The sequence below is a fragment of the Columba livia genome, chromosome 22 (genome assembly GCF_036013475.1).
Source record: "Columba livia isolate bColLiv1 breed racing homer chromosome 22, bColLiv1.pat.W.v2, whole genome shotgun sequence".
NCBI classification, from domain to species: Eukaryota; Metazoa; Chordata; class Aves; order Columbiformes; family Columbidae; genus Columba; species Columba livia.
Genome location: NC_088623.1, coordinates 5,186,957 through 5,213,532, shown reverse-complemented (window position 1 = coordinate 5,213,532; position 26,576 = coordinate 5,186,957). Strand labels below are relative to the sequence as shown.

Sequence of the window (26,576 nt, the reverse complement as noted above, 5' to 3'; positions counted from 1 at the left end):
TCGTCTTCTCAGAGACACAGGCTGGGGGCCCTCCGTTTAACATGAATTTGAAGAGGAGGAGGACGTTCTCTCTTCTCTTCTCTTCTCTTCTCTTCTCGCTGGGGACGTGGTGGTGGAGTCTCAGTCTGCTCAAGCACCATCACATCAGTGATGTTCTGGAGCACAGGACAACACTAGCAAAGAGAGTCTATTTTTTAATACATTTATTTCTCAAAGAGAAAATAGATTATGGGAGTTAAAATGAGCATTTTCTTTATAAACATGTATTTTCTTATTACCTCTCTTATACCCTCCAATAGAAATCATTCTAGAAAGCAAATAAACTCCCTTTCTGCAATAAACCAGAGCAACTGACAGCAACAGCCGGACATGAACCGGCTCAAATTCGAAAAATGTCATTTAAAAACCACCAAACCACCCAGGTGTTAGAAATACACAGAGGAGCCAGCCGAGCCGCTCACCTCCGAATAAACGGCACTGCGTGCGTGTAAAATACCCAGCAACGCAACTGGGGGCGTCAAGAATGGCGACAACGGGTCTAGGACAATATTTGACAACTCTATACACGTCCTTCCATAGGTATTAGCACTATTGTTTTTACTAAATCCTGTGCCCCATCTCTGTGTGTCACAGGAATCGTCCCTAGAACAGGGTTCCATGGCCCCAGGTACAAGTGGTGCTTTAAGAAATGGCAGGGATTGCTTGCCACTATTCGTTATTATTAATTATTGGGATTAACCCAAAGTGAGCCAGAGGAAAATGTCAGAGATGGAAAAAAAGAAGAGAAGCCACACACCAAATGTGCACAAACCAACCCAAAATGTGGATCCTCCTCCAACCCAGATCAAGCTCAGTGCCTCAAACTGCCCCAGCTCCTTAGACACCCCCTACATGAGTTTTGCTGCTTAAAAAGAAGTTATCGATCTTTGCTTAGACTCAGGACTGTCCTAAACCACGGTTTGAAACGTTACTGGAACAAGCACGGGCACAGAAATCAGAATTTAAACGTGAAACAACCAAATAATTTTCTAGACATACACAATCGGGTAATTTGTTGGTTTTGTATTTAAGGCTCTGTGCACATGTGCGCGGCAGAGGGGAAGGGTCCCAAAATACCCCGAGCTTTTCTAAATGTAACGAGAGAAACCCAACCTGAAAACACTGTACCCAGGTAGGGAAATTATGTGAACTTCCAGCTCTGATTTGTCTTTTTAATGCGATGGGACAATCAATGTCAATAAAGAAATGAAAAGGCCGATGACAATGTAAATTTGGAGAGCCGTAAAGGACCCTGGTTCGGTTACGGTGCTGATGGGGATGCTGGTCGCCCACTGTGCCGACTGTGCCGAGGGGATTGACTGTCACACCGGAGCCACCTGCAACGGAGAGAAACCGCGTCACCGAGGGGGAAGACGAGCAAACACCGTGCGCTGACAGCCCGCCGGGCTGTGCCGAGCCTGCGGCACCGCCGGTGCACAGCACACCGCTCCTCAACCCGCAAACACCTGAACGGATTAGTGCACGTCCGCTAAAGATGCAGCACAACCAGAATGAACATCAACGTGCTGACTGACACGGCAAGTGCTGGTTACGTCCCTTTTTTGCTGGTGTCGTGAGACTCGGAAAATCGCCTGTTGCTGCCAAAAAGAAAAGGGGGAGCAAAAGAGAGGCCTGGAACCGCGGGCCACGCCCCCCGCCCCGCCGCAGGCCCCGCCCCCCGCCGCAGGCCCCGCCCCCGCCGCGGGCCCCGCCCATCCCGCGCAACGCGGCAGCGGCTGCACCGCGCCAGCAGGGCGCAGCACAGACCCACCAAATGCCCGCACAAAGAACAGCAGCGAACAGCCGGCTGTGCCGCCGGTCACCGAGCACCGGCGCAGGGCGGCGGGCACGGGCGTTACCTGCTAGCGAAACACCCCGCAGCGGTGCGCTCCCCGGAACGCCTCGCACGGGAGTCCGCGCTGCAGCGAGGGCCGCGGGTCGCGTGAACATCACGTGGCGGAGAGCGGGCCTATCAGGCGGCACGCCGCGTGCGCGAGGGGCCGGTCCGCAGCAGAAGAGCGCGAGCGGGAGGGGGCGGCACCAACGGCCGAGCGCGCGGGGGCGCCACAGAGCCTGCGCGAGACTGAGGCAGCGGGACCGGAGAGCGACCTGAGGAGACACCGGGGAGATCGGACACGGTCCGGGCGGGTGCGAGCGGAGCCAGAGACCCGCTCTGGGCAGCCTGGGCAAGGCTCTGGCACCTCCCAGCAAAGACGTTTCTCCTCCTGTTCAGTGTGTCAGGCTGTGCCCGCTGCCCCGCGCTCTGGGGCTCGGGAGGTCTGACTCAGCTCCTGCCTGAGAAGTTGTCGCTGTGCTGAACCGCAAAGCTAGGTGCTCATTTCCTAAAACCCTAAAAACACTGATGCTGTGACAGGTGTCTCAAATCAGATCTCCACTGTTGTCTAATGTGGCATCTCCTCCGCAGAGAGACTTTCTTTCTATTTTTTCAATGGATATCGGTGCTAATGCTGTGCAGGACAAGCGCTAGATGGACATCTCTGCTAATTAAATTTAAAATATAGCTTGAAAATACATATGCCACGTAGAAGCCAAGCATCAGAAGTTACTCCAGCCGTTATCCTGAAGACGCTATAAGGTGACAATCTAACACCCTTTTGTTATAAGACTCTTGTTTCTCAGTGCAGCTTGCCCTTGGGCAGCCCTGCGGCTCACCCGAGGTTTGGGGGGGAAGAAATGAGCCCCGACGGGGTGAATGTCACGCTGCACCTGCCTCTGAGTCCTCCCCTGGCACTGTAAACGCGCCCCGGCTCACAGCGTTCTTGGCACGGCAGTCGCGCTGAGATTTTGTGAAAAAACTTGTGCAATAAAACCCTCAAATTTGTGCAGAGAAGAAACGCCTTAAATAATAAAATAAGACACAACAATGAACCGAAAATGAAATAGATTTTTTAACAGATGGTAGGCAGCCTAGGGCTAGAAAGTAATTCTCCTCAAGGAAAAAAAAACAACAAAATCAAACCCCAAAACTCCCACAAAACCACCTTAACAGATTTTATGATCTTACATAAACTGACGCTTTTGACATGAAGTTGAAACAGAAATTATCCGTGGCTTTATGTGCATCTTGGCACTAGGTAGTATTCTAAATTCAATCTGATAAAACAATTAGGTGAGGGTTTTTATGGTTAACTAACTGTATAACAGTCCATAGTACAGGGTTAGGGAAGTGTCACAGTGCTCCCGTATTACCACAGACACAAAAAAAGGCATTGTGATAAACATGAAAATCAAAGCCAAGTTCTGAGCGAATAACACGTCCGATGAAGACAAAGAATTCTGATAGACCCAATAATTTTCTGATGGTTCTTTCCCTCCAAACAATTACTCCATTTTTCACAAAGCAGCAGCATCCAGCCTCAACAGCTAAACTCGACAAGCATTTTTGCCTCCTGGGGTTTTTCAGGGGTTATTCTGCCTACTGATAATGCCTGTAGTGTTATGAAATTAAGTCACATTAAATGAATTGAACAGAGAGCATTAATCTGGGCAAATTACTTCCAACAATTAGAAAACCACGGCTGTAGCAAGTCAGACAACAGGTCCCATTAGGGAACAGAAAAATAATGCCATATATAACCTCCTTTCTCTTAGACCCAACAACTCAAGGAAGGTCTTTGTTCCGTGGTGATCCCTATTAAGTTATCCATACGTGCCTGGGATGGTGGGTGACAACACAACTGTTCTTTGGAGAACCCTGAATTCCAGCTGAGGGGGCAGGTACGGGAACAAACCTGAAACACGTAGCGTTCCTTTGTTCTGAACAACTGTCACTGGAAGTTAAACCTAACTCGTTACGTTCCTTGTGCGTATTTACAGGCTTTTTTGGCAGAGACGGTGCCAGCTGCAGTGACATCTGTACAGCGGTAAGGCTTGGGAGAAATTATTCATTCTGCGTTTAGGCTAGAGATAGTACGGAAAGAAGAGATTACAGAAGTAAGAGAAGTTTCCACAGGTCAAAAGCTCCTGTTGTCCTGTCTTCTTTCAAGATGTTTCTCCCGCATTTCAGCCACTCAACCAACTGCACCGAAGACACATTTCTAGTCAACCGCTTCTAAAACTGCCACAACACCGACTTGCCGCCTGTTCGTGTTCTCATTGTTTCCTGCTCCTGGCGCCCGCTCCCTGCGCTGAAGGTGTCTCTGCTGCTTCCCCCGTTTCCAGCCATGCTCATTCTCCCGCCTCCTTTTCACGCGCGTGGAAAATGGATCTCTGCACTCTGCTAAAAATAGTTCCCTCATTTTCTAAAAGACACGATAGCCATTATTTTTTTCTCCAGTAACCATGCTTTAGCGACTTGATAAGTGAATTTCAGGCAGTATTTCCATTTCAATTATTTACCATCAAAAGGCACTTTTTTTCCCCGCAGACTGAATCCGTAGTGCAGCAGAGAGTTTATAAAAAGAAAGACTCTTATCATTGTCTGTCTTTATTATCTATGCAGCCCATATTCACAGAAAATTAAACATCTCAGCACATCAGTACAGTCCCCCATGTTAGTTATCTTAGTATTAGAAAATGCTTTTGGGGACGCATTGATAGAAATCCTCATACGACAACTCATTTAAGCAAGCGTGTGTTTCTCTGTTGAGTCTCTGAACTACCAAGGACAGAGTTTAGCAGCTAAATACACTTCCCTATGAGTCCCTCTTGAACGCGCAATCCCAAACGGGACATCAGTGTGACAGATTAAAACACCAAGAAATACCAAACATCCAAAAGAAAACGGAAAAGTGCCCAAATCTAACACACAGCATCAGAATAATATTTCCAAAAGCGTTATTGGTGGGACACACGCATCAGGCCCTGTGGATTCATCCAAATACTCATCTTCAGTAAGCAATATTCCTAAACTGGCAGTCTGCAAAGAAATATCTGTGTTAGAGCCTTTTTCATTCTGATCGCCAGAGAGTTTGTGCTGAATGTTGAAGGCGAAAACAAAGACTTCATTGAGAGAAATATGGAGAGTGTCTCATTCATGACAAGGAGAAAAAGGAATCGGGAAGATAATATGACATTTCACAGGCATGCCAATCCCAGTGAATAGCAGCGCAAGAGCACTTTTCTAAATCATTCTCCGCAGTAAATTGCCTGCACACAGTCTATTCACAGACGTCTTTGCTCTGCCCATCTAAAGTAGCTATTCTCCCAGCAGCTCAAGAGTAAATACACACTTGTGACGCATCCAGAGATCACTGACTGCATTCAAGTGCCTGTTGTAAAAGCCCCGCTCTGGAGTTGAGCGAGGCGCTTCAGTCACAGCCTAAAGGTCAGCAGTGACAGCTTCATTTCTCTGCTCTGCACTGGGGATTTTACCACGCAAAGCTCTGGTGTCATCTGGGAGCGCGGTGTAGATCAGCTCTCCCAGCCGCACAAGTCCTAGTTTTAAGTCAACAACCTCTGCTCAAAACCAGCTGTGACACGGCCCTCAAATGACAGAATCCACCCCCAAAATTCATCTGTCCTGTAAGACCAACACCCCAGATTGTCGCAGCTTTCAATGGAAAATGCGAGCTGTTTATCGACAAGTCGTTCTTCCAATTCTGAATAATTTCAGAGTTGTATCTAGAAATGATCACGAAAGGTGGTTCTATCATGGCAAACCCAAATATACTTTATAAATTCACGTAAGATTCAGTGAGCGTGAAGCAAAGCGAGCAGGATAAGAAGACCCTATCTTTAAGTGGGAACATGTGGGTGTTTCATCGTCCGGTTTGTACCTAAAATCACTAAGTTACATCCATCGGCATGAGGAGGAAACAGTTTGAATGCTGGAGAAAAGAGGGCCAGGCACCACGTGCCCAGTGCGGCGGCACAAAACGCGTCTTGAGGCGCCCGCACCGACTGTGGCCAAGATTCGTTTCCAACATTGGCTCGCTATCTGCGGCCGGTGAATAAAAGGTCACTGGAATTTCAACTCCAAATTTAATTAATTAATCCCTTCAGGCCAGTTAGATTATTGCAAGTTAGAAACATGACTAAGACCTTGTATTGTGTAGAAAAATCGCTACAGCGTAGCTGCTGTAAATTTGAACTAATCACATTCACAGAATGGCACCTTCTTTGTGTTTGCTCTTAGGATCATTGGAAAATACAGGTTGGAAAGGACCTGCGGGTCTCCAGGTTCCCGCCAGGAATCCAGTCAGACCAAGTTACCCGGAGCTTGTGAAAAGGAACTCAAGATAGCGACCTCTAAATGAAACCCAAATATCCCTTAATTCCACTACTGCCACTCCTTAAAAGACCACAGTGAGCTGCCCTTAAAAACACATTGCCAATAGTCATTTGTCCCGTGTATTAATTTATTTGGTTTGAATTATATAAAATCCCTGTAAAGGAAGTCATATGTATTAATAGGAGAACAGAGTTAACGTCTAGGAAAAAAAATACAGCTTGCTATTATTCCTGACTTTCATTAAAATAATCTAATGCTGACAGATTTGAAAGCGATCTTTTGTCTCTCAGTGTTTTGCTGACAAAGTACTGCTTAATACATTTGGTAATTTACTAAATGCTTTAGACAACAGCGTGAAAGTACAATAGGAAATTAAAGATTTATATTTGTGAGCCCTTTGAGGAAATAATCTGAATTCTGCTGTTTCAAGCTAATGTGTTGTCATAGCATGTTTTGGAGACGAAAAGTGGAGTGAGAACCTGAAGTGAGAGATGAGATATGCTGGTTAATCCCAAATTATTGATTACACAAACTGGAAGGTTTTTCGGGGCTCAGCTTCGGCAGACAGCAAATACAAGGCTAAATTGCTTTTTCCAACCAGCTCATCTGAGCATGGGCCACTGATCCAGCAAGTGCAGCCTGTTGAAGTGTGTGGTGTTGTACTAACAGCCAGAGCAGCCTGTTGAAGTGCGTGGTGTTGTACTAACAGCCACAGCAGCCTGTTGAAGTGCGTGGTGTTGTACTAACAGCCACAGCAGCCTGTTGAAGTGTGTGGTGTTGTACTAACAGCCACAGCAGCCTGTTGAAGTGTGTGGTGTTGTACTAACAGCCAGAGCAGCCTGTTGAAGTGTGTGGTGTTGTACTAACAGCCACAGCAGCCTGTTGAAGTGCGTGGTGTTGTACTAACAGCCAGAGCAGCCTGTTGAAGTGTGTGTTGTTGTACTAACAGACACAGCTCAGGCACCATAGTAGTTAAGAGTGTAGAAAAAAGACACTTAATTTGACCTAAATAGCAGTGAGCTTACAGTCTGTTAACTTGCACAACCAACATAAAACACCGCTATAATATTAACGCAGCCTCTGGAAAAACTTGTCTCGTATGCACAATGCTGACCTCCTTTGACAGTTATTTTTGGCAAGTCGTATCTAATCTATAGTCTGACATTAGTGAACTGACTCGTAGTTTATAACCAACAAACGGGGTTTGGTTACAGTTCCGCACAAGCACACTTTCATCTTTTAAGGCTTATTTAGTATCAACATGTTTAACTAAGACAGATTCCTCTAGGATCCGTACTTGCATTATGAGAAGGAAGGTTCCCAGATTTTACTTCTAGCCCTCGCACTGAAACCAGCCCGCAGCACAATGTCACAGCACCGAAATCAATCCAACTCCTGCTCCTGTCGGCTCCAGCCCATCAAGGGACAAAGTCAGGGCCATGTGCCTACTGCCTGACCGAGAGCTGCTGCTCAGCCAGCTTCCCCGAGCCCACGGAGTCTTCTTACCACGTCTTTGCCATAATCCACCCGCCACCTCGTCTGAGCATCAACGGAGCTCTTCCAGCTGCCATCACCATTCCACCTTGCAGACGCCCATTCCAGCAGGAAGGCCAACTGTCTCCCACTAAACTTGCTTTCCAGGCCAAAACCAGCGCGGCGTTGGGGTAAAAGCACCGCTGTTTTACAAACACGTTTCAACTAAACCCACGTTCCAGAGTCCTTGTTCTCCAGAGGAGCATGAGATCTACTGGCCGCAACTGATACCCACGTATTCTAGTTGTTAGTAAGGTCAAAAATAAAATCCAAGAAGCTTTGATACTAAAAAAGCGTGTCCTTGCCATCTATACCCTTTCAAAAGGCCCCGACCTGGAACTGATGTCCCTCTGAGGGACACATCCTGCTGTGCCCGCTCCTTCCAGGTGCAGCCAGAAGAGGCGACTCGAGCCGTTCAGTAATGTTTTCCAAGCATACAGCTTAAATATCACTTTGTTCATATACGCAGGTTAAGTGAAAATACCAGCATGGTATTCCTCAGCATTAGGGCCTTCAAAAACCTGCTAACAGACGTCGTGACAGCCCTTAGAATGTACACAGGACGGAGGTGTAAAAACGCTCATGAAACAGCGATAGCTCGGGGGGGCAGGGACAGGCAGCTGCTCCCCTGCTCTGAGGGGCCTCTGTTGAGTGCTGGTTTGCTGCCTAGTCCATGTCAGCGTGGGAGATTCTATGCGCCTTATATGGGTCGTTCTGAAATGGATGGTTCTTTTAATGACTTCACAGATTTTTTCATCCTATAATCACATAAAAACATTTCCACATAATTTGTCGTCGTTAAGTGAAATTATCAGTGCACGTGAGAAATATCTTTGGCCCAACTTCGCTGTGAAAATCTTCACAGGGAATTATAAAATCAATTGTAAAGTCGCTTAGTTAACTTTGGTATATATCCTAGTGTGGTTTAGAAGACAGAATGCCGTGCTTAGCACCTCACATTGCACTTGTATTAAATGGGTTCTAATTGTGAGACTGCTGGTTTGATGCTGGTTTTACACCCTATCCTGGGGGTTAAAACAAGCCTGGTAAGGGAACCAGACCCTGCCAGGCCAGACAGGATCCTCCCCTCTCCCCCTTTTTAGAGTTCCAAATAGTGAAAAGAAACTCAGAAACTCTTCTGCTTGTTTGGCAACTAACAGAAAAATATTTTTGTTTGCACTTAGCAACACTCTGAATCAGAATTTTTAGTCCAGAACCAGTTTGCAGAGCCCATCCTGTTACTCCGGGCTCTCTGTAACAGTTTCGCTCTGGCTTCTTGCCTTTTAGAAACAGTCAGAGCTGAGAAGCTTGTCAGAAACGCCACTCGAGGAAGGATCTCCACGCTTCCCTTCGGGAGCTGCTCTTCCCGAGGATACCGCTTGCTTTTTGAAAAAATACATTCAGACAGCAATAAAAACACCTCCCCAATTAACACGGGAAAACAGAAATACCATGTTTATGTAAACTCACTGTACTATGTTGGGGTTTTTTGCTTTATGACAGAAAACAGCTGTACTATCTGCACATAAAAACTTTTCAGTCTCTAATATTATACGGAAGGATTTTTAAATGGTGAGCTTCATCCATACAGTTATTTAAAAGTATAAAGTAAATGATAAATATAGAGATGGGTAAAGTTTGTACCTTCTCAGGGCACGGTTGCCCTCTAAACCGCCCTCTGAATTCGCTCTGTCTCATCTAGTGTGGCTTAGAATTAAAGCAAGAAAGTGAAGTTCTGCCGCTGGTTCAGTTCAATAGAAAGACATGAATTGTGGATCCCGAATACATTCTGTAACTATCTGAAAACTTCCTGCCTTGTTAAAAAACAAAGAATGGTAAAAGGAAAGAGCCGGTAAAGCAGTTTCAAGGCAGCTGCTGAGAATTTGTCATGGTAATTAGCTCAGTTCATAGTCTTCAAAAATATAAACAGGACTCATTAAATACAGAAGAATGACGTTTTCTACATTCATAAAACTATAGATCAGCATTTGTAAGCCCTCCTGAAGGCATCCAGCCCTCATCCTAATTAGACATGGTAGTTTAGAACCTAAAAAGGGGAAGGGGCAGATATCTATTGTTGCTTTATCAATTACAGCATTTTCTATTAGACTAAAACCACGCATATAGGCTTTGAAATACATAATCCTCCTGCCAGTTTCCGTAGTTATGAAAAGAGGGCAATGCTCACGACAAAGGCAGTTTCGTGTTCTGGTATTTCACTTGACTGTCTCTCTCATCAGTTTAAGGGACGTGGCCTGAGGCCACAGTCATGATAGTGAGCTATATATAACACTGGCAATAAAACAAGTATAGAATTCTCATAGGAACTGGAAAAAAATAATCCCGTATGCATCCATGCATTAAACTGGAATGGTAAGTCTACCTCACGAGTCTCCTGCTCTTTGTAAGATTTAGGAGATAACTTACAACTTAAGCAAAAGTTCACATATGATCTATCAAAACATACATAAAACCAACGGTCTGCTTACCTACAAGAAACATTTCTGATTGTCCTTCTGTCAGGAGAACGATTCTCTCTGGGCCATGTGACCCTCAGGCTGATAAGAAGCAGCTGCACATGTGCATAATGAGCACCTGGAGCTCGAGCCTGTGCTTGTACCCACAGTTCACAGAATCCCAGTGTCAGGGGCTGAAGGGCCCTGGAAAGCTCATCCAGTGCAATCCCCCATGGAGCAGGAACACCCAGATGAGGTTACACAGGAAGGTGTCCAGGCGGGTTGGAATGTCTGCAGAGAAGGAGACTCCACAACCCCCCTGGGCAGCCTGGGCCAGGCTCTGCCACCCTCACCGGGAACAAGTTTCTTCTCATATTCAAGTGGAACCTCCTGTGTTCCAGTTTGAACCCATTGCCCCTTGTCCTGTCACTGGTTGTCACCAGAAGAGCCTGGCTCCATCCTCCTGACACTGCCCCTTTCCATATTGATCCCCAGGAATGAGTCCCCCCTCAGTGTCCTCTTGTCCAGCTCCAGAGCCCCAGCTCCCTCAGCCTTTCCTCACACGGGAGATGCTCCACTCCCTCCAGCATCTTGGTGGCTGCGCTGGACTCTCTGCAGCAGTTCCCTGTCCTGCTGGAACTGAGGGGCCACAGCTGGACACAATATTCCAGGTGTGGTCTCCCCAGGGCAGAGCAGAGGGGCAGGAGAACCTCTCTGACCTACTGACCACCCCCTTCTAACCCACCCCAGGTACCATTGGCTTCCTGGCCACAAGGGCCCAGTGCTGGCTCATGGTCACCCTGCTGTCCCCAGGACCCCCAGGTCCCTTTCCCCTAAATTGTTGGGTCAATTTATACTGGAACCTGGGGTTGTTCCTACCCAGATACAAGACTCTACACCTCAGTTCTTGGAGTTCGGCTGAACTGGAGCAAAAGAAGTGGAAAGGCACAATAATTGTCTAAAAGAAAATATATAAAAGGGGAAACTAAACAGTTAACAGTTAAACAAGTAAAGAGTTATTGAAATCAATGAGACTTTCAAAGGACATGATGGACACATGTAGTTGACAAAACACTCAAAACCATTACATGGAGATTATTTCAATGTTGATTTTTGATTTGACAGGATGATCAGGCTGCTCTAATTTCTCTCTCTCCTCCATTTAAGTTTTATTCGGATGACATTTCAAATATCAGCATTCTGCATGAATTCCAGAAGCAACTTGTGCCAGTGGGAGGGAGATGTACAGCATCTGAATGAACGCAGGAGCTTGACCAAAATCTCAGCCTCGTGGTTTTTCCGAACACTTGCTGTTCTCCCTTCAGGTCTGGAAAGTTGCAGATTGACATATCTCTGGATTTTTTATGTTGTGATTCTTTTCTGCTAGGATCTATGCCCTGCTGGTTCTGGGAAACTTGTGACCTCTGCATTTTTAATTAGAACTCGTAACTTTTTCCATAGCAACATATTCTGATGTCACAAACACAGAATCTGTCAAATCAAGCAACTTCTGGTCAGATGGAGTCCGAATACATAGAAATGCTGGGCAGCCATAGGATGTGTGATCTGCCACAGTCAGGAAAAAAGTGAAAATAGACTGCAAAAGAGGGATGGGGGGCTTGGCTTTGGTAATTTCTAAGTTTGATCTTAATAATTAAGGAATTGATACAAATATAAAAGAATCACATTTCATACTGAACTGGTTTGGATGAAGAATTGTTAAAACTGATTTCCTTGCCGTTGAGAGCAGATCGAATGAGCTGTGTGGTTGGTGTGCCAGGGCTCACGTGGTGCAAGGGAGCTGAACTATCCGGAAATATTGTAGAGAACACAAGGAGGAACTCTGTAAGCAGGCAGGAAAGGAAAAGAAATCCTCTGCAACAAAGCCTGAGCTCAGGTAGTAACAGACCCATGGACAATGCAATTCAATATGATGGCTTATCAAAAATCATTTAGTATAATACAACGGTTATAAATTTTTCCAAATTTCCTATCTAATATGAATACGTCTAAGACAAAAATCACGTTATTTGCTGGTTAACCAGACTTTGGTCACTCTTACCACAGTCAGTGGCAAGGAGGGCCCGGCCCTCCAGCCAGTTCTTTACCCATCACAGATACACCGTCCAGGCCATGAGCTGCAGCTTCTCCAGGAGATGCTGTGGGATACGGTGTCAAAGGCTTTACTGCAGTCTAAGGACACAACACCCACAGCCTGGGCGGCAGATTCACTGCCCCATGACAGACTTTCCCTCACCTGCTAAGCTGGTCACCTTGTCACAGAAGGGGATCAGGCTGGTCAAGCAGGACCTGCCTTTCGTAAGGCCACGCTGGCTGGGCCCGATTGCTCGTCTCCTTTTCCTGCTTTAAGCCAAGATTCAGCTTCAGCCTAAGAAAACGTCTTTCAGCGCCGTCACTGACACCGTGCGAGACAATCATCAAGAGCACGGGGATGTTCATTGTCAGGCCCGCAGCCAAGAGATATGAACGTGCTCATTAAGTTTTTTTAAAACAAATGTCGAACTGCATGAACATCTTCAGGAAGAAAAGGCGAACACCGATGTGCCATAACTGCTCTTCTTTGGTTTTCCCCCTCTGGTTGGCATTAGACACATGGTTACTGTCCCTCTGTCTATTCCATCTCTTGCCATTTCCCATAAAAAACACTGGAACAATCAGCTAAACTTGGTGTGTTTCAACCTTACATTGCAAATCAGGCCTTTCTGGGGTTCCTGGACCCTACAATACCACAGGAGCCCCAAAAGATTTCCTAGCAGACACCTGATATTTCCCCTCTCTGGTATAAAACAAAACTAAGTTCACTGTACTTGGGTAGCCTGCAAGGCTGTCCAAACAGACTATGAAAATAGATTACATTACTTACACAATTTAGATTTTCTACTTTAAAATGAAATGTTCTATTTGTATAAACTCCCCTCCAATTGTCAAAGGAGGTGATTTTTCCAATTAAATGCTTCATCTCACCATTTCTCAGCCACTGCTGTGCAAGCTTTGATTTCCAAAACCCACAACTTTTAAATTTATGTATAAACAAGATGGAACAATTTAATAAATCTACTGCTACACATGATATTCACTGGAGCAATCTGACAGCTGGTTTGCTGCTATTATACACGACACAGAGGAGCATCACTATATTTATGTGTGTCTCAAAAAGGACCATATTATTTTTAAAAACCAGAATGTTTCGGAGTTAGAGAAACAACATTTCCAGGATTTTGCCTTCCAAGTGTAGATAGTTCAAGCTTATGCAAACACTCATCCATTTCTGCGTCTGCAGTTTTCCCAGCTATTTCCATAGATCCCGGCTGCCTCCTGGGTCCCGAGGATGCCGTGACATCAAACAGTCTTCTAAATCTAGAGGGGGAACCGATCTGTCTCTCGTCTGAAGCGGAGAGGCTGGGATGATGTCTACAGGGCTTTACCAGCAAATTGCTGGAAAAAAGCGCCACGATTGAGGGTCCCTGACCTTTCCCAGCCCTCGTCCAGCAGCACCAGCCAGAGGGGCTGTAAAAGCTTCTGCTCACCCAGGGGGAAAAGTCAGAAATCTTCTCCAGGGACATTCTCTTTTCTTCCACCAAGCCCACTCGTCGCCCGGCGAGACATGGAAACCAGCGAGAAAGAAGAGAGTTAAATGCACATCACTCCATGAGTTACAAAAATGCATTTCACTCCATCAGGGCTTCCCACAGCAGAAAGTAAATGAGCAGACACAGAGAGACCAGCGCTGCCTCACAACGTCTTATCCCCCCCGTTCACACCAATGGCCCTTCGTTAATGGTGTATTTTCTCCAACAATGTTTGGTCTTAGTGACTGTTCTATAAGGCTAATGATAATTTCTTGGAAAAAACTCCTGGTTAGTTTAGTGTCATTTTTATCATCAGTCACCACAGATCAACATAAAATTGACAAATGTGGACAATTTTCCAATAAACTAAAAATTAAAAATAACCAACCGCAGTAACTGGGTTTTTATAGTTCCATTCACTAGTGCTCAGGTTATAAACAGCCTTTTTTGAGACATTCAAAACGGTTTTTCTGCCCCATTTTTGCGACCACGTGGGATTCCTGTCCCAGGTTCTGCCGGGGGACACGAGGCTTGGAGAGATCCCGCAGCACCGGGTGAGCCCGACGCCGGCAGCGCCGGCGAGAGGAGCAGCCGTGGCAGCTCCAGCTGGCTTCTCAATGGGTTAAATGCGCCCTCAGCACCAAATTCACACATTATTTTACTCCTTTCCAGCCTACAGAGTTCAATTATCAGGCTGCTGCTGCAAGAGAAATAATTGCCTACTCTTCATGGTAGTATTATAGGTATTTTTCCTGATTTTTAATAGTCAGTTCAGAGCTAATTACTATAAATGTAAAATTAGGGGGTTGAGTTCTTTGGGTTTTTTGCTTGTTTGGGGTCTTTTTGGTTTGTTTTTCTCCTGGTGCATCACTTCTTGGCCTATTGTCCATCTTCTGTCCATCTCCATCTTCTGGCCTATTGTCTAAAGCATCCATTTCAACCGCAAATGCTGGACTATTAATTAACCAGGGAGTGTTCACTCAACTAAAATTTGCTGTAGTTTTAGTTTATACAGTTACTTTACACTTACAGAACTTATGTAATCAAACACTTTAGCAAGAGAGACACGTACTACTTTATGTGGTTATAGTTTATATAGCAGCATTAAATATTTATAGCTATGCAGTTACAGTTTACCTGTCAGCGGAATAGGTTCAGTTCATGGGGACGGAACGCTAAGGACAAGTGAAATTTTACTTCAAAGTCGCCTAAAACAAGAAGAAAAAAGACGCTTTAGCAGTAGTTGATTTTGTCACTGACTACAACAAGTAGCAAATTTCCTATTTATAGTCAGAGAGACGGAGGAATCATTTTTACTGAAGATACCTGGTTTTACAGCTGGTTCACGTAAAGTGTTCTGAGTACGACAGACCACGTACAAATGTCACCTGTTATCTGGGCTGGATAGGAGGTGATTTTTTGGCAGCATTAAATTCTTGTAGAACGTCTTTATGTCCAAGTTTGCTTAGTATTTATTCAGTAATTATGTGTCCGTGTCCTTTGGGAGTCTTGGTCTGAGAACTTTCTGCCGTGGTTTTGCTCGGTATTCGAATGAACATTCGGTTTCTTTTGTGTGTCATGGACTCATGCTCCCCCTCAAGCCTCAAGTTTGGGTTTCTTTACCCGTCTTTGGAGAATTTATTATCTGACACTAATCCCCTGAGCCTAGAGATTAACCCTCCTGGTATATTTAAAGCCTCAAATTTGAAAACAATCAAATGAGCACTAAAGGCAAAACATGACATTATCTGAGAAGAAATGTTACAGTGATGGATCGGCTGGCAACATTTCAGGAGCTATATGGAATTTGTTCTCATCTCCTCGTGGCAGACAGTGAATCTTATTTTTCTTTTCAAGGGAATTACTGTAGGGAATTATTTGCTAATGCTACATGGCTAAAATATTCCATTCTATCCAAAGCTGAACCTGGTGATGGGCTACACTGCAGTTTAATTCTGTAGAGGGAGAGTCACTGTTCCTTGGGATATTAACTCCTGAGGAGTTCCACCCCATGAGTGAGTGCAGACTTTAAACAGGGACAACCACCCTTTCTTTTCCTAAGTGGGGAACACTGCAGAATCCTCTTCATTTAACAACATACGGCAGTAAGGAGAATAACGTCAGAGTATCCAGAAAAAGGAATCAATATCCACAGTTGGTGTGTCTGGAGGGTGCAGATCACAACCACATCACGCACATAAAAGATGAAATAAAAGCCTCCAGCAACCTCTGATACATGACCAGATACTTACATTCCAATCTAATAATTTTTGAAGAGCCACAGGTATCATAGATTTCTCCTTGACCAGAAACAGCATTCAGAGAAAACCAGAGAACGCTGGACATCAGGTTTACTCTCTTTAACTGCCTTAATTGCTCTGACTGCATCTCAAATTGCTCCATGTTTTACACTGCTTACTGCTCTTAAAGAATCTCAAGGGATGGTTGGCTACAGTGAAACGTGATTGCAATTGTAATAAACATAACAGCAATACCTTCAAAACATTGCCTTAACCGTCTCCGTAGCAGCTGCTGATGCTTTGCCGTAAGGTTAGAACGGATGCGCTGAGCATCTGTAACTGAGTCACCGCCACAGAGATGAGAACGTTGCGGTTGTGTTCAGATTATCTGCTGTGACCATCCTGGGATTAATGTGATGAAGTCTGATGTTTGTGCACTTCCAACTTACTGTTATCTGCTGGGAGGAGTGGTGACACTGGAAGCTGTGCTGCCATCAGAGACCTGGACAGGCTGGAGAGTTGGGTGGGGAAAATGTAATGAAATAGAACAAGGGAAAGTGTAGAGTCTTGAATCTGGGCAGGAACAACCCCAGGTTCCAGTGTAAGTTGGGGAATGACCTATTAGAGAGCAGAGTAGGGGAAAGGGAGCTGGGGGTCCTGGGGACAGCAGGGTGACCATGAGCCAGCACTGGGCCCTTGTGGCCAGGAAGCCAATGGTACCTGGGGTGGGTTAGAAGGGGGTGGTCAGTAGGTCAGAGAGGTTCTCCTGCCCCTCTGCTCTGCCCTGGGGAGACCACACCTGGAATATTGTGTCTAATTGTCAGTTTTTTCTGCAGTTCTACAATTTAAAACAAAATCTGAGAAAAAGAAAAAAAGAAGTAGCTTCTGAAGTCCACACCAAGTGTTAATAAAATGCATCAGTTTCTTCTCATTTTCTTCTAGTGAGGACACTACGATTCCAGGAATGTGTTTGGCCCAAAAGTTTCAATGTCACTGAAATGCTAATCTTTAGAAAACACTGGAAGATGAACTTTGACTGTATAGACCTTGAAACAAAAATAGCATTTTTACTAATGTATTCTTCCCAAGCGCCTGCTTCTTCTTACTATGTTTCCCATCCTAATACTGTATGTTTTTGCAGCTGGCAACTGAGGCTGCCAGTGAGCCTTTATGTTCAATGTTGTTTAATATATTCCCATCAGAAAGCTATTTTTACTATTCAATTTCAGTATCTTCAAGAAGTGTCTTGCATATAATGTTCATATTTTAATTTGCATTTTTTTCCCATAGGATAAGTAAATAAAGGTTCAAACAATGACATTGAAAGAATTTAGGCTTGTTGGCTGAAAGAAAGAATTTTATGGAAAGGAAACCCACGTTGTTTTACCAAAAATAAGGGAAAAAATGCAATTTTGTGATTCAGATGGCTATAGCGGAGATAACCGACACAGCACCACCGTCATGGGCTGATTCAGTGTTTGAAGAGCAGGTATCGTTGACTCGTGTTTGCCTGGGACAGATCTCATTGCTGCGTTACAGTAAGATGGACATTTCCTTTCTGCTATAGTCTACTAAATAAATAAGCATCCTCTGTCCCTTCCCCTGGACTGAGAACATTTTGATTCACACACAAGCAGTATAAAAATACTATGACCTCTTTAACAATCTCCAAGCCAATACTTTCTGCTGAATTGGAAAAAAATAATCTTATGTGGCTACAGAAATAATGTTTGTGTTTTATCAGTGTTGTTCCCGCCAAAGGCTGGATTATCTGTTTCACATCCATTTAAACACAGGAAGGTTATAACAGGGCAGACAGCAATCTGGACTTTATTGGCTGGGAAAACTGACCTCATAAATCTGATTTGATCCATCTGTCCCTCTGGCTGTCTGCATACATGCCCATGCATCCAGTTGGCCGGGTGCCTGCTCGGTGGTGGAGCAGCTTCTGTGGCTACTGCACACAGGATTTTCCATCTCCCCCTCCCTGCTACAAAAATAAATAGAGTGAAAAAGTGCGGAAAGGAAGACACGGTTATGGCTGCTTGTAGGTGCTTAACAATGTCCTGTTGTGATAGATGGTCAGGAAGCCACCCGAGCAATGCTGATTCTGTCTGTCCATCCGTCGCTGTAAGCAGACGCTGCTTTACTCTCATCAGCACACCTGAGTGCACAGGAGAGTCTGGGCATGGAGCGCACCCCCACGCCACGGCCAAACACCGGTATCGACCACCTGAACCCGCTTAAAACCACCACACTTTCAAAGAGACCAAGTTTCAAGTAGGGGATGAAGGACCAGAGCGAGCACTGTATAGCTACAAAATACGTATTGTGCCATAACAATTATTCTAGCTATATGAATTTGCTGAATTGCGTTTACTAGAGTGAAACATTTCGTTTTGTTTCTCATCAAAGACACACAAAGCACGGTGCAGATACAAAACAGTGAGTTTTTTGAAGGCAGTCCCCAGCAATCCCTTCTGTGATTTAGGACCATCCATACAGGCTTACAACATTTGGTTCCCATCAGCACCAATTTAACACAATTAGTGAATACAAGTGGAAAAAAAAGAGCACATTTCGCTCATTACCTTTTCAAAATGAGGATTGGCTATTTAAATAAACGTCCCTGTACCAAAGGGCAGGTTGGAAAGCAGCTCACGCTGGCTCAAAACGTGTTCTCTTTCCGATAACCGCACTGCTCTCCAGGAGCCTTGATGTGAATCGTCAGCGGCGCCGCTCTTATACCTGGAAAAGTGACACCAGATGATGGAAGCGGGAAATAAAAACTAAGTGTTGTCAGTTTAGAATGTTTCCCTCCCACCTTGGATTTTCTTTTTCAATAGACACATGGGTAATTTCATGATTGATACACATTTCTGTTTGAAATGTCTGACTTAGTTGCTAGACGCAAATAACAGCAGTAAAATATATACCTAAGTGACGCCTGGCATCTGTATGGATTTATTCTTGTTTCAGGCACTGTTGTTTAACTTTGCAGTGGGAGAGCAGAGGATTAAAAACCAGAATAGCATCCATCCTATGGATGGATTCGGCAGTCCCGCTGCTCAGAGGGAAAGCAAAGAAGAGGCTCATGCGATTGATCCGGTTTCCTGCCATGTGCTGGGTTTGGTCTGATCTTGCAGTGACTCCTCTTCCCAACAGCTCTCCTAGTAGCGCAGGATAAGATAAGAAGATCATGGGAACAGCAGCTGATAGAATAATCCGCCCATTGATTTCTCCTCCCTGCTTGCTCCCCGTGTTTTAATTGAACGTTGTGGTTCAGCATTGGTTTCAGCCTGTGCTTCCCGAGTCAGCCGGAGCACAAAGTAAAGCAATGGGAAAAATCAAATTCTTGAATTTTGTCCAAATGGAATTGGACAAAAATAGACTCAAAGATTCTCATTGCAAATTGGATGCTGGAATGAAGGTTGTGTTGCTTTTTTTTTTGTTCTGGTTTGGGTTTTTCTCCTTTTCGCTCAGCCCTTCCTCGCAATAAGGGCAATGTGAAAGGAGAATGCTGGGAAAGGGACATTTTCTTGTTCCCAGCAAGCAGGTTAAAAAATGAAGGGAGCTGGAGGTTTTAAGGAATTCGCTTTTGACACAGATGTCACAGAAGACGCTCAGCAGAGCGGGACGAGTTGCTGCCAGTCACCCCTTACACAAATACTTTCTTTGCCAGTCACGCTGGAGCTTGGTTTGCAGTCGCTCATCAGTGCACTATGGAAATGCTCATAATTTAAATGCTGGACATCTAAAGGCATTACTGCATTAAATATAATTCTGAAAGAAAGGGAGACATTTAAAAATAGAGATGAACAGTTCACTTCCACTCCAGCCCATGCGCTGCCTTCAATTAAGCTTCAGTCAAGTATAATAATAATAACAGTGTTTCCCACCACCTTGAGAACATGGTCCTGCATCGCTCTCTTTCTGTTTCACCTGGAGAATGCCTTTAAGAATCTAGGAATTAAGATTTACAAACATGGATGGTGATTTGTTTGACCATTTACTAACGACCAAGCCTACGGATGATAAGGTCCAGTTCAGTATCTCCCTCTTCTCCAGCAACCCTGCAAACTGCACGTTTGGAGCCCTTTCCTCGTTAGCAGAGCTGTCACAAAAGCTCGGTTCCGTTCCAAAAGGATATACATGAACAGTCCCGTATACTTTTATCGAAAGTGCAAGTGGCTAAGGAACTGATAGGCCATATGTAAACAGAAAATATATACATGATGGATGAAAAGAAACAAGGCGCGCACATAACTTTTCACACCCACCACAAGGTTGTACATGACGCAGGGGCCACTGAAGAGCAGAAGATCAATATCAGAGCTGAAGAATAAGGGAGGCAACTCTCTGAATATCCTGTAAGCCGCCCTGGACCTCCAGAACTCCTCAGTATCTGTTCTCTGTAGGAAAACATGAAGCACGTACATTATGTGAGATTTGTACGTTTGAGTTCTGCTCTTAATATAGGAACACTTACAATCCCTAGGTTAATTTCCGAGCAGAATTACTTTCCCCATCTGACGGCTTGCATTTGGAATGATACAAATTTTGGCAAGGCTTATGGAATGACAAATGCAACACAAAATTGTAGTTGCATGTCTTGAGGAGAATAGCAAGAAGAGGAAAATCCAAAATACCAACTCTCCCTTCTTGCATAATGAGGAATAGCTTTAAGACATAATGCGGTTGAGCATTTCAAAAGAACCACAGCATAGCGAGGAGAACGGTGCCAAGACACACAGCAGAACGAGAGGAACTCACACAGCGCCAAAGCCTCTCCCAGCGCAGACCCTGGGGATCCCGGGGCAGCCGCGCGGCCCCGCTGCTCACCGGCCGCACCGTGGGGTCCTCCAGGTGACAAGAACCAGGACAAAGCGGGGCAAGAGCCTTCAGCAACACTGGGTACACGCACGTTTTTCTAAACAGCAAGCACAGGACGGACAATCAAAACTCCTTTTTATGGCCATGGCTGCTCTAGTCTTATCTTGTTCGTGTTAGGAAGGAGGGTACGATGTGTGTGCTGCATGGAGGAAAGGAGGAATAACATCGATATCCACAACATTCTCATTGAAACACCGTTGATCCCAGGTATAAAATACACTGCAAATCCCATAGTGGTAAGATACCCACTTCACCCATAGCCTCCAATTCTTCAATAGCACGCAGAGTAAGTTTTTGTTTGCTGAGCATTACATAAAGCTGCTGCTAGCAATATCAAAACATATTAAAAGTTTAACTAAGACAATGTGTTTCAGAAGAATTTGCTTTCGTTGGAGCTGGAATGTCCCCATAAAAAGGCATGATCTGTACTAGACCGAGCTGTCCAATGATCTGCAAACGCTGCAGATTGTGTCCTGGAGTAAACCCTGCTTTCTTCAAACCCAAATTGGTTTGGATTCCTCTTGTGCATGCAGAGAGCATTTTCAACTAATTCTGTGGCTGCATGTCCTAAACCTGCATTTGGATTTGCATGGTTGACTTTCACAGGAGCGCTTTTGGTTTGGAGCATTGCAGGTCTCCCGGCAAGGCCGCAGAGCTCCTGTGGTGTCCTCGGGACGGGGTGCCAAGGTTCTCCTGACACCTGTAGCTGGTCCTATTTTCAAGGCTTCATCCGCTACTACCCTGATTTGGCCCCCCAAAAAGCAACACAGAAGTGAAAACCATGGTGCAAATGAAATCATGTCTGTAGCGTTGAAAGAAAAACCCGATGCATGAGCATTACAATCCTACCAGGGGTTGACTCCATGTCTAGTTTTCCTCATAGCAAAACTGAAAAGCTGTGTCTTGGTTCCGTTTTCAACACAGAACACTTCTCACACACAGGACTATGACTTCACCTTTACTATGACTTTACCTTTACTATGACTTCACCTTTACTATGACTTCACCTTTACTATGACTTTACCTTTACTATGACTTCACCTTTACTATGACTTTACTTTTACTATGACTTCACCTTTACTATGACTTTACTTTTACTATGACTTCACCTTTACTATGACTTTACCTTTACTATGACTTCACCTTTACTATGACTTCACCTTTACTATGACTTTACTATGACTTTACCTTTACCACATACTTGGTCCTGGCCTGGAGTTCTGTCTCCAACAGCGTCCAGAAGATGTGTAGAAAACAAGTGCAAGAAACAGGGCAAGTGCAGAGCAAGGCACTCTTTGATATACCCTCCTAATTTACTGCCTTTTTTAGTAGTAAAGACAAGATGCAACGTTGGCAGGGAGTCCCAGCATTTTACACTTCCACCAGTTCTACTGTTGTCACACAACGCAGAGCTCAGGTCCTGCATGGTATGGAATTATATGAAATACTGATGAAGATGGTGGAAAAGGTGAATATGGAACTGCTGTTCTAGAAACCTGACATTACTGCAGCTTGCGGACACCCATTGACATGTGAGATCAGCTCAGAACATGTACGAGAAAGTGCTTTGAAGAGAGGGTGTAGAACTTGTGGATGTTGTTGCTGCCAAAGGCTGTGGAAGCAAACAGTGCCTGTAGGCGAGAAAAAGAACCAGACAAGTTCACGGACAATAGGTTCACCCAAATATAAATGGTGTTAGGGCAGGGGTGTGCTTTCAATGTCCCTGCTTCAATGGCTGTGAGTAAATCTTGACTCCTCCTGCCATGTCTGGGGACAAAGCGTGGGGTTTATTAATCTAATTCCGCTGTAGTCATTAAATGCTTTTTTCTGTTCCTAAAGCTTCAATGAAAAAAAAAAACCCAAACCACCAAACCAATACACTTACCACAAGTACAGACTACCAAAGCTAACGCTTTCAGGCACTGATAAAGAGTGAGTAACAGCGCTGGTTTTAATTACTGCCAGCGCTCGGGACAGAGCCCGTGGTTTCCTGCAGCTCCTCCTCCGGAGCACACAGAGCACCGGCCAGGGGAGATCCTGCACATGCGACTCTTTTCTCTTTTGCAAACGCTGAATTTGACTTTGGAAACTGAACCTCGAATGAGCGGCCAGCAAGCTGTGGCTCTCCCCAGAGTGTGGTAACGGAGTGATGGGAAAGCACAGGTAGCTTGAAACCTTCTACAGGGCACGTTTGAGGAAAATTGCTGATATTGTAAAGCCTGGCCTGGTACCAGAGCTTGGGCAAAGCCGAGATGAACTTTAAAGCAGCCATGGAATACTTGTTATCACAGAGTAATTGCTAACTTTATGAAATTATTCTCTTTTACGTCAGCTCCATAGCTTGGTGATTTTTTCCTAGTTAGCACTTCAGTCTCCTCTGTTGCAGCACAAATATTCTCTTAAACCTTTCAGCAAAACTGGTGCCCCAGAGAAGGGAGTTTTAGGCAGCGTGGACCTCTTACAACCGTGTCCAGACCAAAGAGCATGAAGAGATAGTTAATGAAAAGCCTCCCTTGGGAAGGACGCGCGGCCCTGCGGGCGCTGCCTGTGCGTCAGACCCCAATTCACGTCGCGCTCAACGCGCCCGTGTCCCTGGCGGGACCGTGAAGATCCAGCACCGCCAGCCTGAGAGAGGGAAAGTTCTGATGTGATCATATGTCATTTGCCCACTAACATGGCAAAAAGGATCAGATTATAACACTCATCCCCCGTGGATATAAAATCTCTTAAGCGGCTGCCAACTCCCAAAGGTCATGAGCAAAGTATGGCCCTACTGGCAAATGATTCTCATTATCTCAGCGCGCATTATGCACATGTGATGGAGCCAGACTTTGACATAGTTTCTGTCAGAGCAGAAGAGCGGCAGAGGGCAAGAGGAGCAAACACGAGGCCCGTTTCACAGACCAGAGCAGAGCTGTTTTGTACCACTCGATGCTGCTCTCTGGTCCCAAACCAGCGCGCGGAGGAGCAGCAGCTTCCTGGGAACCTGCAGTGGAGCCTCGTGGCACAAAAACTTGTCATCCTCTCACACAGAGCGTGGAACAAACATCTGAGTGCTCGTTTTCAAAATCCACGCTTCCTTTAATATTTTAAATAGCATTTACTCTCTGTTTGACCCTCGCTGCCAACCAATAGTGTTAATAACAACGTATTCCAGCAGAAGCGCAGGCCTTGTGTATTCCAGAAATATTCGTAGTTACTGTATCTTTCCAAACAACTTCCAGGCAAAATCTCTGCTGAGTCTGAAGAGTAATGTAAAGGTTTTCTCATCGCTCTGCTCTGTCCATACGTCACTGCCATCAGAATTCTGATCTGTCTGTAACGGCACTTGAACAATCAACAGACGCTTTTCTTCGAGCACACTCAGGCTTTTGAGATGCTTTCATTTATAGGAAAGTGGTTTCTTTCTACTGTGCGCTACAGAACTAACCAAAAGAGAAAGAAAAGACCAGTGAAAATCACTTCCATTATTCACCATAAATGAACGTTTGTAACCACCAGTTGGCTTGAATTGCGGAGTATTGGAAATGCATCATGTACGGATGGATTTTCCGATGCACCCAAGCTCCACTCTGTACGTTATCGACTCCACTGTGAAGCCATATGGCAGAAACAGCTAAGAAAACATTTACAGGAGACTGAGTCCTACAGCAAATCAGTAACGAACTTGTTTGTCTGACCTATTTACTCATGACCCATAAGTGAGCTGCTGCTTTTTTCTAGTAACTTCTACCACACACATTATACTACAAAGGAACGCTACACAAACTAACAAAGAACAAGTAGACCACTTAACTTCTGAATCAACTTTTCATTATTTGTAACTAACACAACAAGAGAATTTGCATTGTGATCATTCCTTCCAACCTCTTACCCAGCCCAGTGCGGTTAAGTGTCCTCCTGAGCATGAAGGGAAGAGTTTAACACCTCTTTTCATTGGGTTTAGCCTTAGGAAGCGAGCTCTCAGGCTGGTTTGCGTGAGAATACTACGCTCTATTTTCTGGAACTTTTTAAAAGTGGAAACGATCAACATCTTTTAGGTAAAGCCATCGCTGTCCTACACTTGCGATGCCGCATTTGAGCTGCTCACAGCTTTTCCTGCATCCACATCAAAGCGCCTCCAGGACAGCTGGGGAAGTGGCTTATTTTAATACATATTTTTTCGTGTAGAGACGTGGTATTACAAGGAAGTATTAAATGTAATCGTTCGCGTGCACGTGTGAAAAAGAAATGAAGAAAACGAAACTTGTTAACCTCATCCCATCCCCCTGTACTTTAATGGGACCTCTGAGAACGGTTCGATGCTCTTTGGGCCCCGTTCTCCGTGAGCCGACCCCTCTCTGAGTTTGGGGTTTGGGGAGCAGCCGCGCTCACCTGTGTCGCCTCCACACCCGGTTCGGAGCGGGATCCCCGGATCGGACCTTTTGGTTCCACGGGAACACCTGGAAGGAGAACACAAGCTCAGAGCTTTTTCCCAGGGATTGTTCTGCTGGGCTCAACCCCAGGGCTGCAAGAATAAATGACAAATTAAAAACCCCATATTTTGATATCTCCGTCTTGATGCTGTTTGCTACAGTCACAATGGACTCTAACGCTCTTCCAGATTTTCCAGCGCAAAGTCCTAATCTGAGGATATTCCAATGAAGCGAGACGAATGCTCAACACAAGAATAGCCTGGCATTTCTGCAAGGAAATATGGAGCTAAGGCCAAATCCCGAGGTCACGTTTTACAGGCCAAACTTCCAGAAACCCCGATGGAAATGAAGACATCAGACGTCGGCCTGGGGCTGCTTTCATGTGTGGAAAACATTTTTCTTTTAGAAAAACAAAGCAATCTGCATAATCCCGGGAAGGTAATTTTAGCACTTGCATCAAGCGTTTTGTGCTGCAATTTCCTTCAGGATATTTCAGGCAATTTTAAACATGCGCCACCTCCAAGAACCAGTCTGGCGCTGGAGCCGCTGTTATCTTTGGCACTGGGGGGAAGGAAAGTTAAGGTTTGCCTGCTAGTTTTAATAAAACGTGACAATACGCTTGCTTTGCCTTCAGAAAGCAGCGTATCCGTGTGGCAAATAGGAAACATTATCTCAAAGCCCCTTTGCCTTCTTGCTCTGTGCACCTTCCACACACGCTCCCGTTGCGTCCCCCGAGGGTTTCAGGCCGGGGCTCCAGACGCCCGCCCTCTTCTGGACGGAATCTACCAGTGTTCATTATTTCCACACAGATCAATGTTCTGCTTTTCAACGGAGGACGGTTTAATTATTTTGTCCTCGCGTCTGTGTAATCACAAAGGTTACACTATTCCAGAACGAGAGCTATCACATTCTGAGGGGCTGCTTTATAATAGTTAGCCCACTGGTTTTAGAGTATTTAGACAACTTGCTCTTTTTTTTTTATCATATGAAACTTTTCACTTTTGCATTTCTTTCCTATATTCATCGGTGCTTTAACACACACTGTTGTTTCCTTGTAAAGTACTTAATCCTCCTCCACAGACGTAATGAAAAACATTTCCATCTCTCTTTGTTGCTTAAAGTAAGCGTGTTAAACACAGAATATTGTGGCTGGAAGGGTTCTTATATAATCTCTTCCTCTGCCCCAAGTCAGGGTCAAATATTTCTTTGCTACTCTA

The 26,576-nt window shown here is 45.0% G+C and overlaps 1 protein-coding gene and 1 long non-coding RNA gene across 21 annotated transcripts in view; one reads left to right on the top strand and one right to left on the bottom strand.

Annotated features, from left to right (window-relative positions):
• Positions 1-188: 188 nt before the first annotated feature.
• The window catches only part of LOC110364635 (uncharacterized), a 94,922-nt gene continuing 68,534 nt past the window's right edge, over positions 189-26,576 (bottom strand). For 6 of the 19 annotated variants that reach the window (XM_065038804.1, XM_065038806.1, XM_065038807.1 and 3 more), the window contains 8 exons: positions 25,319-25,386; positions 20,825-20,981; positions 20,345-20,463; positions 18,643-18,799; positions 17,903-18,041; positions 16,307-16,562; positions 13,770-15,019; positions 189-1,376 (listed from right to left, as the gene is read on the bottom strand). In XM_065038804.1, the coding sequence (XP_064894876.1) occupies positions 18,667-18,799; positions 20,345-20,463; positions 20,825-20,981; positions 25,319-25,386 (477 nt within the window). In that variant the 3' untranslated portion in view covers positions 189-1,376; positions 13,770-15,019; positions 16,307-16,562; positions 17,903-18,041; positions 18,643-18,666. Of the gene's footprint in view, positions 1,377-1,505; positions 1,638-1,898; positions 2,040-13,769; positions 15,020-16,306; positions 16,571-17,902; positions 18,042-18,642; positions 18,800-18,987; positions 19,835-20,331; positions 20,464-20,824; positions 20,982-25,318; positions 25,387-26,576 lie in introns of those variants that run through there. The other 13 variants (XM_065038802.1, XM_065038800.1, XM_065038805.1 and 10 more) reach the window with 13 other exon arrangements.
• On the top strand, positions 2,203-8,058 carry LOC110364664 (uncharacterized). Of its 2 annotated transcripts, XR_010467625.1 has the most exons (3): positions 2,203-2,635; positions 3,652-3,777; positions 3,877-8,058. It is a non-coding gene; the product is annotated as an uncharacterized LOC110364664 (long non-coding RNA). The 2 variants fall into 2 exon arrangements; XR_002423586.2 differs by having other exon boundaries at positions 3,652-8,058.